This window comes from Liolophura sinensis, chromosome 7, assembly GCF_032854445.1.
Source record: "Liolophura sinensis isolate JHLJ2023 chromosome 7, CUHK_Ljap_v2, whole genome shotgun sequence".
NCBI lineage: Eukaryota > Metazoa > Mollusca > Polyplacophora > Chitonida > Chitonidae > Liolophura > Liolophura sinensis.
Window position 1 is genome coordinate 44,882,122 of NC_088301.1, and position 18,345 is coordinate 44,900,466.

The 18,345-nt window shown below is 36.8% G+C and overlaps 2 protein-coding genes and 1 non-coding gene across 4 annotated transcripts; 1 reads left to right on the forward strand and 2 right to left on the reverse strand.

Annotated features, from left to right (window-relative positions):
* Nucleotides 1–401: 401 nt before the first annotated feature.
* LOC135469579 (solute carrier family 25 member 3-like) lies at nt 402–8,414 on the reverse strand. The gene is made up of 7 exons (XM_064748067.1): nt 8,333–8,414; nt 8,102–8,225; nt 3,609–3,913; nt 3,156–3,337; nt 2,573–2,745; nt 1,915–2,025; nt 402–1,050 (listed from the first exon to the last, which is right to left on the reverse strand). Exons 2-7 carry the CDS (start codon nt 8,214–8,216, stop codon nt 890–892), a joined length of 1,047 nt encoding a protein of 348 aa, XP_064604137.1. The 5' UTR covers nt 8,217–8,225; nt 8,333–8,414; the 3' UTR covers nt 402–889.
* On the reverse strand, nt 1,493–1,714 carry LOC135471985 (small nucleolar RNA SNORA53). Its single transcript, XR_010444495.1, has one exon. It is a non-coding gene; the product is annotated as a small nucleolar RNA SNORA53 (small nucleolar RNA).
* A 942-nt stretch (nt 8,415–9,356) lies between the features above and the next one.
* On the forward strand, nt 9,357–18,252 carry LOC135469578 (pyruvate dehydrogenase E1 component subunit beta, mitochondrial-like). Of its 2 annotated transcripts, none has more exons than XM_064748066.1 (12): nt 9,357–9,394; nt 9,489–9,560; nt 10,513–10,620; nt 12,526–12,588; nt 13,126–13,161; nt 13,887–13,949; nt 14,190–14,234; nt 14,670–14,847; nt 15,088–15,198; nt 15,367–15,458; nt 15,620–15,761; nt 16,667–18,252. In XM_064748066.1, the coding sequence occupies exons 1-12, from the start codon at nt 9,362–9,364 to the stop codon at nt 16,813–16,815; spliced, it is 1,092 nt and encodes a 363-aa protein (XP_064604136.1). In that variant the 5' UTR covers nt 9,357–9,361; the 3' UTR covers nt 16,816–18,252. The 2 variants fall into 2 exon arrangements, with proteins under 2 accessions (XP_064604136.1, XP_064604135.1); XM_064748065.1 differs by having other exon boundaries at nt 9,359–9,394; nt 9,486–9,560.
* The last annotated feature ends 93 nt before the right edge of the window (nt 18,253–18,345 follow it).

Here is an 18,345-nt window from a genome sequence, read left to right on the forward strand (position 1 = left end):
AGTAGTTTCAAGGACTGCGCGCACCATGCCTTCCCAATCCCACACGTTTTCGACGCGGTCTACAAATTTCAAATTATCTTCACCAAAGAGAAATGAAATCTTGCTGGCCTATTAGATATGGACATGGATTTAAAAGTATCATAAAACGTTTTATTATCCATTTTTATCAGAGTAAACTGACATTTACAGTAAAATATTCCGTCGTCTTGACTCCACTTGTTGGCACACGTCATGGACAATATTTTTCCACAAACACGATGTAGATCAGTAATGGTGGAGGAAACTGGCTCATTTCACTCCTCACAATTGAAATTTTCGGACATATACTTTCATACTCCAAAGTTGATGTGCCGTTCACTCGTGGTAAATAATGACCACATAAGAACATCAACAAAAAACTATTTTGGTGATGTACATTCATGTTTATTTTTAGTTTTTAACACGGCATTTATCATTTGTGGTCTAACATTACAACCGTTTTATTCCGCATATGAAAAGAAAAAAAAACACAAAAAAAAAAACACGACAGACACTCATGGTAAAGCATACTGACAAACCTATTATACAACATCACCCTATATTACACAGCCGAGGGTCGTGGGTTATTTCCAAATGCATGTTTCAATGTAGCACTCAAAAAAGTTAACAGCTGTCTTGATTATTACCACACTGCAGCCAAAGAAACCCGCATAAAAAATGTGCAAATGTACTTTTTTTCTTTTCTTTCCACAGCAAAGTTATGCAGTATGATTCTTGAACTGGACACAGCCCAAGTTAAAATTGTACAATTTGCTACTTGTTTTTACATTTGTTGAATACATGTACAAGGCTGATCATAAATATACCTAAGACATCAGTAAAAATTTGTCTTTGCTAAGAATCTACTAAGTTAAGCTGTTATTCCAAGTTTCTTCTTTAAACTTTCGGGCATCTCTGGGGGAGGTGGTCTCGGCAATCTAAAGAAGACCTTCACAGAGTCATAGATGAACCACTGCAGGGCTGTTAGTGTACCGATCATGATGATTCTTGGGAACAGGCCCTTCCACATCCCTGTAAAAATCAAATATATGCCCCATCAGTTAAATAATGCAAGAATACATGACGTGCCCAATAAATCCAAGTGAACTTCATAATGTATGAAATGGCTCATACTATGGGCAGCAGAGACAACACGAACTCTGTTAGTGGTCAAGTTTTTTTTTTTTTGTTTTTTTTTTTTAAAGATTCCATTTAACAATTTCAGCCTCAATTTTACACTTAAAATAGTGTAATATAAGTGAATGTCATACTTAAGTAGTCAGGTACTGATATTGATTGGTTGAACATAATTACAATGCCAACATATTTACAAAAACAGTGTACACATTTCTTAGGTTTTCTGAAAACTTTGCAGTGAAGCTTAGTAGAACTGACGCTTTGAGTAAAGGCATTGCAGTTTGTTGTAGAGGGAGGAGGTGAGTGAGGAGGAATACAAATGGGCACTTTTTTCTTTTTTATCCCGCAGACTGGTTTAGCACAAATATGACCCAGCTAAAGAGGCAAGCCTGGCTATTGAGCACTAATAAACCAGCCTAACGAGGCATATTTATGTAGCACACCAATGACTCAAGCACTTCCAATGGTTCAACCCAAAGGTTGGTGGACAATACTTCCCTTCCAAGAAGGACGGTCAGGGGAGATAACTTATCCTGGAAGTGGATCTAAGGAGTGTGCAAGGAGATCATACATCGTCATACTTTCAAATGCTGGAAATAGTTTGGTCCGCCAAATAATCACCAGTACGCCTAGGATAATTAGACAGATGCACACTGGGTGGGTTATTCTGGTGAATTTTGTTTCTTGTCTAAATACCAGAATATAAACATAAACTAAATATATCATGGCATTTCCATGAAAGCCAAAATCGTAACATACCCAGCATTCCAAGTCTCTTGGCAACATCCACAAAGTTGCTTCCTTTGTCCTGGTTTAGTTTGGAGACAATGGTGTCGGCAGGATGCGAGACAACAGCACAGAACACACCAGCTATAATAAAAAAAAAAAAAAATCTTGAGATAACTGAACAAAATTTATTCAGCCTACAGCAAGCAGTTTCATTCTTCTGTATACTCATGTTCTCGTAAAGAAGTGAACTACAGAAATTTCTTTCAAGACCAACATTTTGTCCAACTGTGTCCAAAACTATCTTCATATGACTAGCAGTGATGCTGATAACTATGTTATGATGGAGGGTCCATTTACAGATGGTTGTATATCAGCGGTCTTTAGACCAATCATGATCCCACACTTTTGAACCCTCTGCATTGTTGAATTTCACATTTTAAGCAAACCTACTTTACTTTCACGGATCACTAGACAGAGATACTTCCTTCACGCTTAAGTTTTCAAGCTTTGGGAGTATGACTTTTGATACATAGCGTAATTTTAATTTGTTTTTATCCATATACTCAAGAACATTTTGAACAGACCTACACAAGTTTCCTTTAAGGTAGTTAACAGGATCAAGTGCTTAGGATGAAGATCCCTGCCAAGTAACTTCTTGATCCAAGCTGGATTAAAAACAATTCATACCCAATATAACCGGCAGCAAACGTCACCACTAGCTGTTCGGCTTTACTGCATTCGTTTCTTGGCTTAGGGACAACAAATTTGTAGAGGGCTTCCACTGTTCTCTCAAAGCAAGCAAACTTCATCATAGTGTAAGGAATTTGTCGGGCCCAAAGTGGAACCAATCCCTTGTAAAATCTACAATCAAATTGTTATGAACAAAAGTAAATCCAAATATTCTGCAGTAAATATACATGAATTCAAGAACCTAGGACACCTTTTCTCTAGGGTTATGTTAGGAACTTACATTTGCAAGTGATTAACACCGCATTCGCAATATTTTCACCACCAAGCCAGATAATGTGGAACATTTAAAATGAAAAGCCACCCAAATGCTCCAAAAGGCCCCGACTGAACAATTTTGCCAGTCCTCTAAATAGGATCCAAACACAACTAGATATGCCATCACAAATGCATGAACTGTAAAGACATACTTACATTTGTGTTAATTCTGTTACTGTGTACAGGCAAGCTAAAAATGTAGTTTACCCTGAACTAGAAATACAGTATTAAGATGTTGAGGTAATAAAAAAACCTGCAAAACCTACCCACTGACACCCTCTTCCTTCATTATTCTCGGGAATCCCTCTCTGAGAGTTTCTGACCATCCAGGTTGTGTCTGAATGCGGACCTTTACTGCTTCCATTGGGCACAAAGCAATATCTGCGAAAAATTCTGCTGAAGCACTGGCTGCCAAATACAGGGACGTTCTCCACAAGTACGTATTTTCCTGCAAAAAAATGAAAACCGTGAGTGAACTTGAAATTTGAAAAATTTTACCTGAAGAGTGATTTACAAGAACAGCACAGCAATTCAGCTTTTAAGGCAGTGTCCAGTAATTTTTTTGGTAACAATCAAACCCTACTAAACTTTGAAAAAGAATGCCAATATACTGATACCTTCAGAAATATATTCACAGACTTGATGGTGTTGCAGTTTGTGGGTCATGTTTACTACTAGCACATGTAACTCGTTTTACTTGCATCCCATTATGCACTTACCTCCCCCAACATGTTTGAGTACAAGACTTTGAACACCTCGTAGAAGCCAAACTTGCAGAGACCTTGCATTGAATAACCAATTGCTGTAGGGGCCCATCCTCTGCCTAAGGCACGCATTCCACCCTCCTTTATGGTCACTCTGAAGCCATTGATGATATTTCCATATTTGGCTGGGTCCACCTGTATCCTACATTTCACCAAATCAAGAGGCACAACTGCTGTATGTGTTACACCACAACTCAAAATGCCACCAAAACCACATAAGGCATAGAATTTCTGGGAGCCATATTCGCAGCTGACGTCCTCTGAGGGGAAAAAAAAAAAAAAGTGAAAATCACAGATAAATTGTCTTGCAAAGATTTGAGGATTTTGAGAAATTACAAAGGGTAAAAGGCAAATTTCATGCATTGTAAAATTTACAGTTCAAGATGCAATATTTAACATTTATTAAAACCCTTTGACCATTGTAGTCTGCCCTTCCACAATGCTCAACCTATAAGTCGTTAAAATGCTCAAATAAATCCATGATTCTGGCATACTAACCTATTTCACTGCGAATACCAGGTCAATCACCTAACTTTGACTATGTAAGAATAAGGTGAGAAGCAAGTGATCTTGCATCTAGCACAGTATTTCATTAACTCTGGAATGTGCCAAAGCCCAAGCTCTTGGATCAAAACGAAGAAGCCATTAGAATGTATTAATTCAGTGACCACAAATTGTTTCAGGTCTGCTGCGTCTAAGAAGTCAAACTGTTAAACCAATATCTAAGGCTTCACATTTAAATAGACCAGTTTAAATTGTCAATGGCACTGCATGTATATTGATAGTGCAGTTATAGAACAAAGGCACATTGAGATGATCCCTGCATCATTGGTTACTTTCCTTAGTGCAGTTATAGAACAAAGGCACATTGAGATGATCCCTGCATCATTGGTTACTTCTCTACTCAAGAGATTATAGACTAACTTAGAATGAAACCAAATGAACTAGGATGTAACCTAACCTGAATGTAAGCTGCTTGTCAAGGACAGTTTATCAGTCAGGCACCATTTGAAGCCAGACATTTTGCACATGTACTTCCAACAGCATGCAGAATTTGACTGGATGCAAGGTTAGCCACAGGTTACTTCCGCTCCTCTCTTTATACTGGGCTGGCAGGCATTGTAGTCACAGGGGCAACCAGTGGTAAACCGTACCCCGATTCACGCCATATCCGACAAGTCCTTTCTAAACAATAGCTACAGTCCAAAGCTGGAGTCAATTTGGCTCTTACCTCTCACAACATCTTTGGTATATTTCATTTAGCAATACCACACCAGCCCCGTACTCGTGACACTGCAAACTGTTTCTAAACATGGTGTGTCCATTACGCTAGTTGTATGAGCATGAACCATCTATGAACGATAACTTTTTCAAGACCCATAAATGTAGTGAAGGCAAAATGTAGAGATGACCGAGGTTAATTTGAGTCTTGTGTATCCTTACAGAATGGAATATACAGGGCTCGAAATAAGCTGCGAATGATTGTTTAAGGTTACAAGCCATTTTTCATTCGCTCAAGACAGAGGAAACTGGAGAAAATAAAATACTTAATACCCTGAATGACAATCTGTTGAAGAGTAACATGTTGACAATTTATTCTAGACTAAACTTTCTTTGAAATCAAAAGTATTGTAAAACCAAATCCCAATGATTGAAAACTTTAAAACTGTTGTGAGGCACTGCAATTGGAGTCCTTAGGCAAAGAGAGTAAGAATAAAAAAAAAAAATCACCAAAAAATGCAGTTATCTACATCTTTTGTGGACATGGTATCGCGATAATTAACTTCTCGAATTCTGAAAACTAGTTTAATGTTAGCTTATTTATTGTTCGTAGTGCATTTTTACATGGTCTTAAAACCTTAGATCAGGGGGTACTGTAATTTTAACCTTTATGGTTTCCTGGTACCAGTATGAAACAAAAATGAAATAAATTATGCTTACATCCCTACAAATTAACATTAAAATAAAATTTAAAAAATAAAGGTAAATTTTACTTCAGAAAAAAATTTCTAACTAATGTAATTACTTAGTGTTAAATGTCACTCAGGAAAATAAACAAAGAATGTTATATAACTGCATAATACATTCCCCCAAATTTTAGGGTTTCAGGCTGTTCAATAACTGTAACCTTCCCCATAACCTAATGAGTTACAAGTGAACATAGTCAAACCTGTTGTATGCGGCCAGTGAAGGGACACGTAAAAAGTGGCTGCATATGACAGTTGGCCACATAAGACAGGTTGTGAAGGCCAAGCCAAATCACAACTGAATTAAGTTTCATGAAATCTACACATGTAGGTCTACATAACAATCTTATACATAATTGTTAAAGCATTAATCTGTTCAGCTACATAAATTTCATAGAAATAACTGTAGTAAAATAACTCCATAATTTCAAGTTTTGTGGGGTAGACCTATGGATTTCACACATTTAACAGCCAATTACAGAAAGTTTCAGGTGAGGCCACACATGACAGGAGAACTTTCTTCCCGTCACTGTCACGCCCTAAAAAGCCATGTGCTAGTTTGGCCTACGTAGCTATAAATGACTATTCTAATAAAGTTTTGGACTGTAAATGGCAGACTGCTGAGATGTTCAATAATATTTGTCATTACTGGTGAAACAACAACAACATGTATAAATGAAGGAAGATCAATTTCTCCATGTGTTTGGTACAGGCAATATTTTGGCCAGGCGAAATGAAAACACAACACCATTTGTCTGCAAAGATAATGGCCAAGCAAGCCAGATAATTCGTTCATGGCATTCCTAGCGCGGGCCTCAGCATGGAGCAAATCCACTGTCACAGTGCAGGGGTGTCCGGACAATAACCAGATAGGCCTGATTAAAGAACAATAGAGTTCACTGCTATTGACCAATAATGATCATACTTCACTTCTCATCACAAAGTGGCAGGTCGTAACTTTGAATCACTACAAAAACTACTGAAGTCGGGTGGTCGCCATTTTGAAATTTTTGAATGTCCGATGCGACAATCATCATTACTGTTGAAAGTCTCGGTCGCTCAGGACAGGCTAATATAGAATTTGGTGGCAAAATATATTGGCCGCTGGACACGTTGGACAGGTGCCCTCATATTACAGGTTGTTTAACATGGAAAATTGTTTGGTCATGGCAGAGAGTGGCCGCTTACGGCAGATGGACGCTGATTACAGGTGGCCATAGGTACAGGTTTGACTAATCCTGTAACCTACAAATAGGTTACTGGTGTGAGGTTTTATTTCAAGCCCTGAATATATCTGCGATGTAGCGTGTGCTGGCGAGCTGAGAGGTAAGAGCCAAAGTTGACGTCAGGTTTGGAGTGCAGCCAGTGTTTAGAAAGGACTAATCGGACCTGACGTGAATCGATGTATGGTTTAACTTTGGCTACCCCTGTGACTACAATACCTGCCAGCTCAGTAAAAAGAGAGGAGTTGAAGTAGCCACCTGCTGCTAATGCCAGGTATATTGTATGGCTTCAAATGTCAGGCGCTGTCCCATAAAATTACATTCTGCCTCGAGATACTGTTACTTCTACTTAGTGTGTTATTTTAAAATTCTTAGATTCACAGTAACACCAAGTTCATCTGTGCCTCTAAACAAAGCAGCCCACTCGATGAAAAAGATTTCAACTAGGTCTGCGCTGATGGGCACTCAAAATTACCTGCACTAAAAGTTATTTTCTATGACCTTCTGGGGCCTGTTCCTCAAAGTAGTACAAGGTAAATACCATGGCTGCGCATGCCGTCAGCGTGCGATGTCACAGTGATTAGAACGACTTAACATTACAACCCCATAGAGAAACCGACCCCGGGTTGGATTATGAAGACGGAAGTGTTTACAGATCACCAGGAAAATATACTTGTTTTCTAATGTATTTCAGTACCTCATTTACATTTCAAAGTTCCACAAAGTAAATTTATTATTTATTTGATTGGTGTTTTATGCCATACTCAAGTGAAGAATATCACTGAATGGAAAAATCCCGTCGGTCCTATCGGTGAAGCATTTTGCGGAATGAAGAGGGCCTTTAAATCCGCTCTTGAACGGTTGCACCATTATAACCATATGCAGGTATAATCCTATGGCATGCACCCAACCTTATGCCGATAGTCACTTCGTGGTAACGTTAAACCTTTATTGACATTCACAACAAAAATGTTACAAATAGTGCAAAATGTAAACTCATTTACATTTGCGGACAATAAAATCAACTGAAGACGAAATCATGTCCAAGCGCAAAGTCACTCAAGGGCAGTCCCGTCACCATGCTCTCCGTTCAAGTTTCCCACTAATCGACACACGTGGGTTTGACGCGAACGCTACTCTCTAATGTGGCAATGAACAAACGAACTTCAAAAATGCTACAAACTAGTGTTTACGACAAAGCCAAACAAATGCTTCTTCCTCCACAATGCAAACAATAGTGTTCAGTAAAGTAAAATACCTGTGCTGGCAGCAGCAATAGTTCTATTTTCGTTGATCTTTGCACCCTCACATTGTGCCTGGAATGGGGCAACAAATGGACTGTTCTTCGCCGTCTGAACAAGTGACTGGAACATTTTGCCCTCCTTCAAGTAAACAGAGAAGATGATATAGAAAATATTCACCTCAAATGCTCATTACTAACACAAGAGACCTGATATAAGGGAAAAGATAAGAAAGAATTCCACCATACCAAGTTCTCAAGATGGCGACGTTGACTGAGAGACCGGCTCTGTGGTTGTCACGTGGAACAAACTGATCTCCAGTATTTATTGGTTAAACCATAGTGACGTAGATCTACGTCGCCAACGAAATAGTTGAGATTCATTCCGTCATCAGCCCATGTGCACAAGTTCTTTAAGACTAATTTATCTGCATTCAGCTGATGATACCATACCCCTAACAGGACATTTCCGTAATTATATCAAAGAAAAAATGTGTCTCTTTAAAGTAACATAAAGACCAACTAGGTTTTTTTTTATTTCAGTTATAGTTAGCAGCATCATGACCAAAAATAAATAGTTTGGTTATTCGTAATCTTGTTTCTATAAATATAACCAAAGATGTAATGATGGAGTTCACCCGTAAATCACTCCTGATATCACATAATCCTATAACACCTATATTTCACCCTTAACTAATATTAATAAAACATATATTCCAATAGCGGGCAGTAATATATGAGATACACACATCCGGGTAATGGAAATTCTCAAAATGGATGAAGAATTCAATATGGGAGTCACTGTGGGCTTTAATGACCAGTTTAACCTCCAGAATAACAAACAAGATAAATTAAATAACTATTTATAGTTTGCCCCTCGGTTTATCTGACTAAAATAGCTTGATTTCTTATATCTTGCCATTGAAAAAATGTGTTTTTACAATGGATAAATAAACTTTATGTTTTGTTGTATGGTATTAATAAGAATAGTCTAGTAGTTGAAGTAATAATAGCTGGTTTTAAATATTGAATGGAAGGCCTTTCAAGATTCCGTACTAAATACCAATAAACTCAGGTTGTAGGGACTAAGGTAATTCTTCTAAGGTTCATTGCAGAAGGAATCAAGACTAGGGCATCCTTTCACAGCTTACATAATTGTACATACTTTTAAAGTATATACTGTTATTTTAACAACCTTCCCACCCTTGACACCCTCATTCTCCGGTGTCTGTGGACATGAAACTCTGACGCAGTGCATCGCGTGGTGCAGACAGCAAAATGGCAGCTCACATCATCCGGCGGTTTGGCCAGGTTCGTAAATTAAGTCATTATTTCATGAAGTATTCATGCAATCTGACAAGATACCGCGTATTTAATAAGGTGATTTCTTTTTTCATTTTAGCAGCCTGCGGGAGTTCTAGTTTGGAACTGTTTAAAGAAGAATTTCAGTTCAACCGCGCCGAAAGCTGCAACTCAGGTAAATAAATGTTAAATTCCCTTGTGAACGCACCGCTTCATTAAGGATATGTTACTGGCAAAAAATGCTTCTTATATCAACTGGAGTGAGAGTCTAATTAGGTTATAATATTATTTCATCTATATCGACTTTATGTTTTCTTGGTCAAGCACTATTTCTTTTTGATTGAGATAAATCCAATATCATGATAACAAGGCAAGGTCAAACAAGGCAGGCCTGTAAAAGATCTGTACATACATGCAAGAGGTCAGTCATATTGAAATTATGCTTTATTGTGCATATGGTGTGCTGCTTAAATAGGCCTTAATGTTTCATTTTAGGAATGTGAATTATCATCCAAAAAAATCCTCATATGACTAAGTGGAACACCTCACCTTTCGAGGTTGTTTATAGTTTACGCCACCGGATGGCAGAAGGCATGTATCTGACCTTACAGTAAACTTTGAATGAGGAATTGAAGGATAGAGGATATAAAAGGCGTGTTTTGTGACATACTTTGGTTGGTAAAGTGGAAAATTTAAATAGTTCTTCATATTATAATCTATCTGATCCCATCTCAAGATAATATATAAGAGGGCATTAGATAAGTGTTTGTATTCTAAGGGTTCTTTTGATGGGGGGATGTTGTGCTGTGTAAAAGGATAGTTATGTACAAATCTGCACATTTTCTGACAAATATTACATATGAATGTCAATGATAATGAAATTATGCCTTTTTCTTTTGCATATGGTGTGGAAATTTGGGATTAGTGTTTCATTTTAGGAATGTGAACAAGAATTGAAATATGTGCACTGTTCATACCAGGTACTCTATTGGCTCTAAGATGTGGTAACAATTTGATGAAACATTTCAGGATTAGTTCTGGATTTTAATTTAAAGCTAGATGCATGAGGTTTCGTATTAATATAAAAAAATTTTATATTCCAGTAATTCCAATTATTTGCTTTTCAGATGACAGTAAGGGATGCTTTAAACTCAGCCCTTGATGAAGAGATTAGTCGAGATGACAAAGTTTTTTTGCTTGGGGAGGAAGTGGCTTTGTATGATGGTGCCTACAAGGTGAACTTCATTACACAAACAGAAAGACTTTGTATTACCTTCAGGATTACCCTTGAGAGAAAGTTGTTAATTTCCAAGTCATAAATCATAGAATGTATGATAGGAATTAATTCATGAGCCATTTAAAGAGACTATACCAGAGAATTTCTGTATCGATGGCTTGTCTGTATCTTAGAAAACAGCGTCTGGGATGTGCTCAGACTCGTAGATGTTCGGCTAAAAGGCAGACCATTTTCGAAATTGTAAATCAAGAACATGCATTTCACATCAGTGAAATAGTTCACTGAATGTTCAATTGTTCTGTAATGTCATGACGTCACAATTGCTTGTGCCAAGAAAGGAATGAAACGTAAAGCCAAGCGCACATGAACGTTTGTTGTCAAAACAAAAAGAACAAGGAATCCTCAAAATTTGCTAGTCTGTGGGTAACCACAACAAGAATTCTGGAACACATGATCCAAAGATTCAGCTTGTTTAATCTTAGGCAACAAAAAATCCAGAAACAAATGAGCTGGGCACAAGATTTCACTCATTTGCGGGCAATCGTGATGTTGTGAGATCAGCCAATTACACAATGATCAGAGTCTATGAAAATGTCATGTGAGTACATACAAAATGGAAGCTGTGACATCTTTTTTGGGTCACATCACCTTGAATGTATCATATGACCACCTTTCGCAGAGTTTTCGAAAATGGACTAAAAATGTTGCTCGTGTGCTGGTAGCTGATATTCTGGATCATTTGACGCCGGGATCTGAAATCCCAATTTTTGACAACAAATGTTGTCCGTGTGTGCTAGGCTTTAGCGTCTATTTTGCATTAACTTTGCTGTGTGGCCTTCTACAGCTGTATATGGTAATGCTCATTAAATTTTTTAGCATGCATTAATTTTTGTAGTTCAGGTCAAAATGCACCTGCAAAGAAAATTATTAAGCAGGGGTGAGATTTTCCGAAAGTGTGTAAATTGGATATTGGAGGACAAGTACAGACAGTTCAGTTTGAATTGCTTAAGCCAAATATTTATATTGGGAAATTTTTATCTCTGATACAGTATAATGGCTTGGGTGGGGCGTCTCTCTTGCCTTTGATAAGTCAGCGTGGGAAGCAGCACTCAATGAAAGAGTGGAGGAAGTTCGTCCATCAAAACAAGGAGACACATTACATGCTCTCTAAGGACTCCTCCATTGTCATATGGTTAAAAAATCGTTAAGGGCGACGTTAAACCCTAAGCACTCACTCGCACAACTTAATTACATGGCAGGAATTTTCATTGCTATTTATGTGTTGCAGTTAATGTTAAAAGAACATACATGTATTAAGAAACACTGAATAACAAGAAAGACACTGTCACTTGCAAATAAGCTGATTTGATTATTTTAGGTTCACCTTTGTGATTAGTTTCCCTCATTTTTATCTGTGTAAGGTGACATGACTTCATAAGGTTCAGGAAGTACTTTGTTTTTAACGAATATATTAAAAAGTTGTTTGTATGGGGTAAGTTTTAACCCTAGTCAAACATTGATTAATCGTCCTGTCCATTTTTTTTTCCACAGAAATCAGCATTTTGGCTTTTTATTTTAGATGTAAAAAAAATCCATGTAAAGCTTGCTTCAGTCAGGTTATTATTTAACAAGTGTGCATTTATTTACTTGAGATTTAATTGATGACTACCAAATCGTATCTGTAATAAATAATATCTACGATAATTTCGCATGTTATAACCAAAGCTCACAAATTAGTCTTTGTCACTCCAAATAAACATCTGTTTAATTTTTTCAACAACAGTTTTAATGGCTGATCAGATAGAAAATATGATATCAGCATATGTTGAAGCCTTTTAAATGTGTGTGTACTGTGAAGCATTTGCACCACTCAGTGTTATTTGAATATATCATTTCAATCCAGGTTAGCCGAGGTTTGCACAAGAAGTATGGGGACAAGAAAATCTTGGATACACCCATTACAGAGGTAAGTAATCAACGCGGCAGTAGTGAATTGACTAATAAAAAGTGAAAAGATGATTCACATACATTTACATGAAAAATAATAATATAGTGTTTTAAAAAAGAAAAACTCATTTATAGTTTTTAAAGACTCACTGCTTGACATGTGAATGTATGTTAAAATTAGTCTTTTCTTTCAGATGAGTTACTGTATTGATTGTTGGTTTTCAAAACAGTAAGCATTGGGCTCTGGCCTCTTATATTGGCTACTATCACCGATGTATGTGTTTTGACTGTGACAAAAGTACTTGCACACTGATGTTGAGAAATAAGCAGAACAGAATTATTTACAAATTTGCAAAAGCAAATCATTTTTTGAGCAGTGTTTGTCATATCAGATATTTGTGCTGCCATTTTATGAGCATATTTTTATAATCGTCTGTAACTAAGGAAGTTATTTGTTTGTTTGCAACTAAACTATTTATTGTTTATTAAATATCAATGAAGTTTAACATATTTCGAACATGCAACAGATTACACGACTAAGTTTTACTGTTGACAGATGGGCTTTGCTGGTATTGCAGTTGGGGCTGCCATGGTAAGTATCTCAAAGGTTGAATTCCGTTCTATAGACGAGATCAGTGTCCTTCTAAATTTAACTCTGCTTTGGGAGAGGTAGATACAGGGTCAATCCTGGGTCTGGTCACACCTAAGACCTTAAAAGAGCAAATTGTAGCTTTCTTGCTTGGCGTCCAGCATTAATGGGATTGTGCAATGACAAGTTGACCCAAATCAGTATAATAGCTCAGGTGGGGCAGCTTGTTTGCTTTCGTTAAGTCGTCTCAGTGAAGCAGCACTAGATAAAATAGAGGGGGAATCCATCCTGCAACAAAGAGGCACCATACACGCAAGGTAATATAAAACATCTTTCGTCTTCTATATAGATGTTAGTGTTATTGTTTCTTTAGCAATAAACCTGCGGTAAGCTGGAACAACACCTTGACATGACCCAACTAATATCAACAGGACAGGATATCAAATCTGATCAGGAAAATAATGATATTCAGGCATTGTGGTGTCAGTACTCTAATGGTTTTGTTTCCTTTGTTATACTTAAAGCTGCCAAGAGAGATCTTAACTTCTGACTCTCTTGTAAAGATGGTTCTTAGAGATAAAATAAATGTGTGGCATTTGTTATTTAGTATTCCTGTTTTCAAATAATAATGAAGTAATAACACATCAGATGTGCAAGTAAAAACGAAACATTACTAAACTGAAATGTACCACAATAACTACATGTGTGTCAACATTTTCTTTAAATAGGCTGGTTTGAAACCTGTTTGTGAATTTATGACCTTCAACTTTTCCATGCAAGCTATTGACCAGGTAGGTCCTTGTTGATAGGAAAGCAAATCATAAATTTTTTCAATTTTTTTACATTGTTAATGCAGAACAATATTTTGCTCTGATATCATTTTTATTTAAATTTTAATCTTTGTTCCAATTTAAGAAACTGTTTTATCATGATGTTTTACTGCTTGAATAGCATGAAGTGATGATGGATAACATTGCACAACAGATAAATGTACAAAATTTAAATAGCTGTTCCTGTTTACCTGTTTTTAGATTATCAACTCAGCAGCCAAAACATATTACATGTCAGCTGGTCAGGTAAGTCATGTAAATTTGAAAATTAATTTAAATTGAGTATTTATGATTTTTCCACAACATAGATTGCTTGCTCTTCTATGAGATATTGTAGTTGTCATAAAATAGTGTGCAAATGTAATGTATTATGTATTGACTGGAGCCTGAATTCTTGTTTAGAGAATAAATTAGTTCTGTCAACCCTCATCTCAGAAATATGTTTTGTTTGAAAATATTAAGACAACAGAAATACTGTGACAATATAGTTGAAATATTTACATTCACTATTGGTCAGTCATTTTGATTTTAAAAAGAAGAACAATTACATTTGCTTTCTGTTATTGTGATTGTTACAGTGGCATCTGACAGAAACTTTCCATCTCATTTAACAACCAACAACTGAACATGCATCACCCTGGATTATAACTGTTATATTATACAATGTATATTTCTGATCAGGTGCCTGTGCCTATTGTGTTTCGTGGACCAAATGGAGCAGCTTCTGGTGTTGCAGCTCAGCATAGCCAGTGTTTTGCATCCTGGTACAGCAGCTGTCCAGGTCTTAAAGTTCTCTCCCCTTATTCCTCTGAGGATGCCAAGGGCCTTTTAAAAGCTGCAATTAGAGATCCAAATCCAGGTAATTTTATTTTTAATTGATCCAGACGTGGAAGAGTGGCATAATATTTCATGAATGTTATTATTGAGTATTTGTAACAGAAAAACACAGAATTGAGTTTTTGACACCCAATATTCAGTTTTTAACTGAACTTAACCACAGAATACGGTGGTCTAAAGTTGACGTGTATGAATCCCTGTAGTATTGCATGTACTTGTAGCTTTGTATGTACATTGAATTTGTCTTGCTTTTGTTTTACAGTTGTTTTCTTAGAAAATGAGTTACTGTATGGAGTGCCCTTTGAGATTTCGGATGAAGTTTTGTCAGAAGATTTTGTTGTGCCTATAGGAAAGGCTAAAATAGAAAGAGAAGGTGAGTAGGATACCATGTCTAAGGCCTCATATATGTTAAAAATTCTTAAGCATCTGAAAATTTAATCTTTTCTTCAGGATCTAGATAAAATAATTGTGTTTGTGTGTGCATTGTACTTCATGCACAAAATATTGTATTTTCACATCATGCAATTTTATATTCTAACAGGAAAACATGTGACACTGGTTAGCCATTCAAAGACTGTTGGTCTAGCTCTCGATGCAGCCAAAGAACTTGCCAATGCTGGTATAGAAGCTGAGGTAAGTTTTCTGATACTTTCAAGTGCTAATGTTGTCCTTAAAATGAAGCAGTAGTCCTGGGTAAATGAAAAATGTAAATGTAATGGTTTATACTCAATGCTGTTTTCTATGGAGTTTGGAAACGTGTTAATTTTGTTCATTTGTTACTGTGTGCCTCTTAGGTTATTAATCTACGCACACTGAGACCCATGGATGACGCTGCCATTATAAACTCTGTGATAAAGACAAACCACCTCGTGACAGTGGAAGGAGGATGGCCTCAGTTTGGTGTCGGGGCAGAGATCTGTGCAAGGATAATAGAAAGTGAGTAGTTTGGATGGCTGTATTCAAGCTCTGGCAATACAGGTAGAACATAATGCTCTGTGTTAAGATTGTAATATCAAGGTGAGCTAAATTTTTAAAAAATTTAACACAAATACAGAGAGTGTGAATCTTGCCTGATAATTCACAATGTTGGATGAAGAGAATATGCGTGTGCAGCTCTCTACGTTTATTGTCTCTGCTAGCTCTAGCAAATTTTGTACAGAACTTTGGAACTGCCAACATCATTTTGTTCAGGGTGATTGGTGGTGTGGTGGAGAACATTAGTGATGAGGCTCAGCACATAGTAAGGGATATTATTAATTTTAAGTGAGACTTACTCTCTTTATGCAGAGGTCCATAGCCTTCCATCTATACTGCCTCTGGTGAAAGAGCTCAGATCTGATACAGGTAGTTAATTAGCCTAATTCAGAATGACCAGTGGAAATGAAAGCACCGTCATAAATTGATGTTGTTGTGTAAAGCTACTGTGACAACATGGGATTGGTGCAGCACTGAACGTAGTGGGAAAGTGAATACAGGTGAAATAGTTGATTGAGATAAAGTTTTATGTATTGAAGCTATTTATGGTTCATTTTTGAGCTATCAATGATTCCAGATATTTCTGAAGTAGTTTTCCTTTTCAATTGAAATGAGAAACTCAGTAGTCAATATCCCCAGTGAAAGTTGTGTGTATGTTAATGAAGACACGCCTCCACCCACAAACGTAAACTTGTACTGGTTTCCCCAAGGTATGTTGCTCAGAGCCTTCATTGAACACTGATTACGTCATTTTTCATTTGTCAGAAAACCAGTTGCCTTTCACCCTGGATAGAATCTATAGACTCGAATGCTCTGTCATGGAGAAAGTATATTTTGGGATTTTTATTGTTTTTGTGTTATTTCAGGTCCTGCTTTCAACTATCTTGATGCCCCTGTAGTGCGTGTGACTGGAGCAGATGTACCCATGCCCTATGCCAAGCTTCTTGAGGAAAACTGTTTACCACAACCGCATAATATCATAAAATCTGTTAAAAAGATACTCAATGTCCAGTGACAAAAGACAGAAGATGTGTGAATGCAGATGACGTGCATGACTTTCCATACAAAGTTAGGCGTGGAAGAGTGAGAAGACTAACATGGGCAGAGTAACACTGAATAGCCAAAGAGCTTTCTATGCACAAGGCTGACTTCAGAGGTTAACTTGACTGATGTCAAAATGTAACAGACCATGTGAGCTCACCAAGACAACTCAGGGTTCAGACAAAATGGTAATTTTTATAATGAGGATCTCCATGTGCCTCAGCTAGCATTGTTTCTGAAGGAAGACAAATCCTTGTGTTAGTTCACAGTTCAACATAATTGAAGTGGAGAGTCTTGGTGACCTAGATGTCGTCTTGGGTACATGTGGAGGAACTTAGCCCTTTTGCTAGGTATTCAAAGTGATCTTAACTGTGAAGATATGTAGGAAGGAAAACAACCGCTAGGATGACGGAGAACTCTTACAAGGAATAAATGGGATATCAGATGTTTTTGTTTCGTTTATTGAGTGTGAAACATAGAATAAAGAAACCTTAGGAAAGTTGTTTGCTGAATCAAATTGTGCTACCATGTTCTGCTCAGTGTAATTATTTCTCAAAGAAATATATATATAGTGCTATTTAAGTTTGAATTTAGTTTCTGGATGTACTCTGTTGCTGTATTTTTGTTTTTTAACACCCGGTAATTGGAAAAATAATATTTTTGTACATATATAGGTATTTCCGGTAAAATTGTGCTACATTTATAAAAACATTTCTAAGTGTAAGATGGAGTAAACTTGTTATTGTTTCTCCATATGTATTACATAGTTCCTGTATACAAAACCTTATGGAGTTGAAAGAATCTCTTATCGTACTGAGACCGGTAACAGCATTTTAATCTGTTTTTACAATTCTGATGTCCAAAAAGTAGTATCCAGTATGTAACTATGTAGGTGGATCAATAAAAATAGTAAGAACACTTATGATGAAAAGAGATATTTAACTGATACTTCTAAGCATAAGGAAACTAGATAAATTTTTTTGAAAATTTCTTTGTTTAGTAAAGATGGAATATAAAATTGATTGCTCTACTCATTCGAAGCAATGTGTGGTGTTTGGTACCTACCAGATGAACAGAGATGCACTTGTGCACAGTGGGGTGTTATGTATGTAAAATTTATTACACTATTGCATAGAGCTTTCCCTATTGGTGTTAAAGCCTACTGACCATTCCAAAGTTAGAATAAAACAGTTAAATGAACCTAAATCCTTACCAGACCCTTAACCAAAGGGGTCTTATCTATGATTCTACCTTTTCTCATGTGAAAGAGCAGCTTTCAGTGCAGTTTAGGCACGATTAATTTAATGGCCATTCGTTGGATTGGCCATTTTCAGCACTTCGTAAAAAGTATAATTGTAGTAGTCAACACAGAATAATGCCTTCAGAATATACTTAAATAAACACCTTGCAAACATACAAAAAGGTTGAATTACAGTACATTTAACACTCACTGCTTTTGGCGACCGTGTTAGGCAAGTGGCATAAGGCTGTGACATAATTTTGA

Coding starts and splice junctions, on each gene's coding strand:
- LOC135469579 (XM_064748067.1), bottom strand. CDS start 8,216: ATGTTCCAGTCACTTGTTCAGACGGCGAAGAACAGTCCATTTGTTGCC. Junction 3,914..8,101: donor TATTGCTGCTGCCAGCACAG/GTATTTTACTTT, acceptor TTTTCCCCTCAG/AGGACGTCAGCTGCGAATAT. Junction 1,051..1,914: donor CAAGAGACTTGGAATGCTGG/GTATGTTACGAT, acceptor TGATTTTTACAG/GGATGTGGAAGGGCCTGTTC.
- LOC135469578 (XM_064748065.1), top strand. CDS start 9,362: ATGGCAGCTCACATCATCCGGCGGTTTGGCCAG. Junction 10,621..12,525: donor TGTATGATGGTGCCTACAAG/GTGAACTTCATT, acceptor ATTTCAATCCAG/GTTAGCCGAGGTTTGCACAA. Junction 15,762..16,666: donor CTGTGCAAGGATAATAGAAA/GTGAGTAGTTTG, acceptor GTGTTATTTCAG/GTCCTGCTTTCAACTATCTT.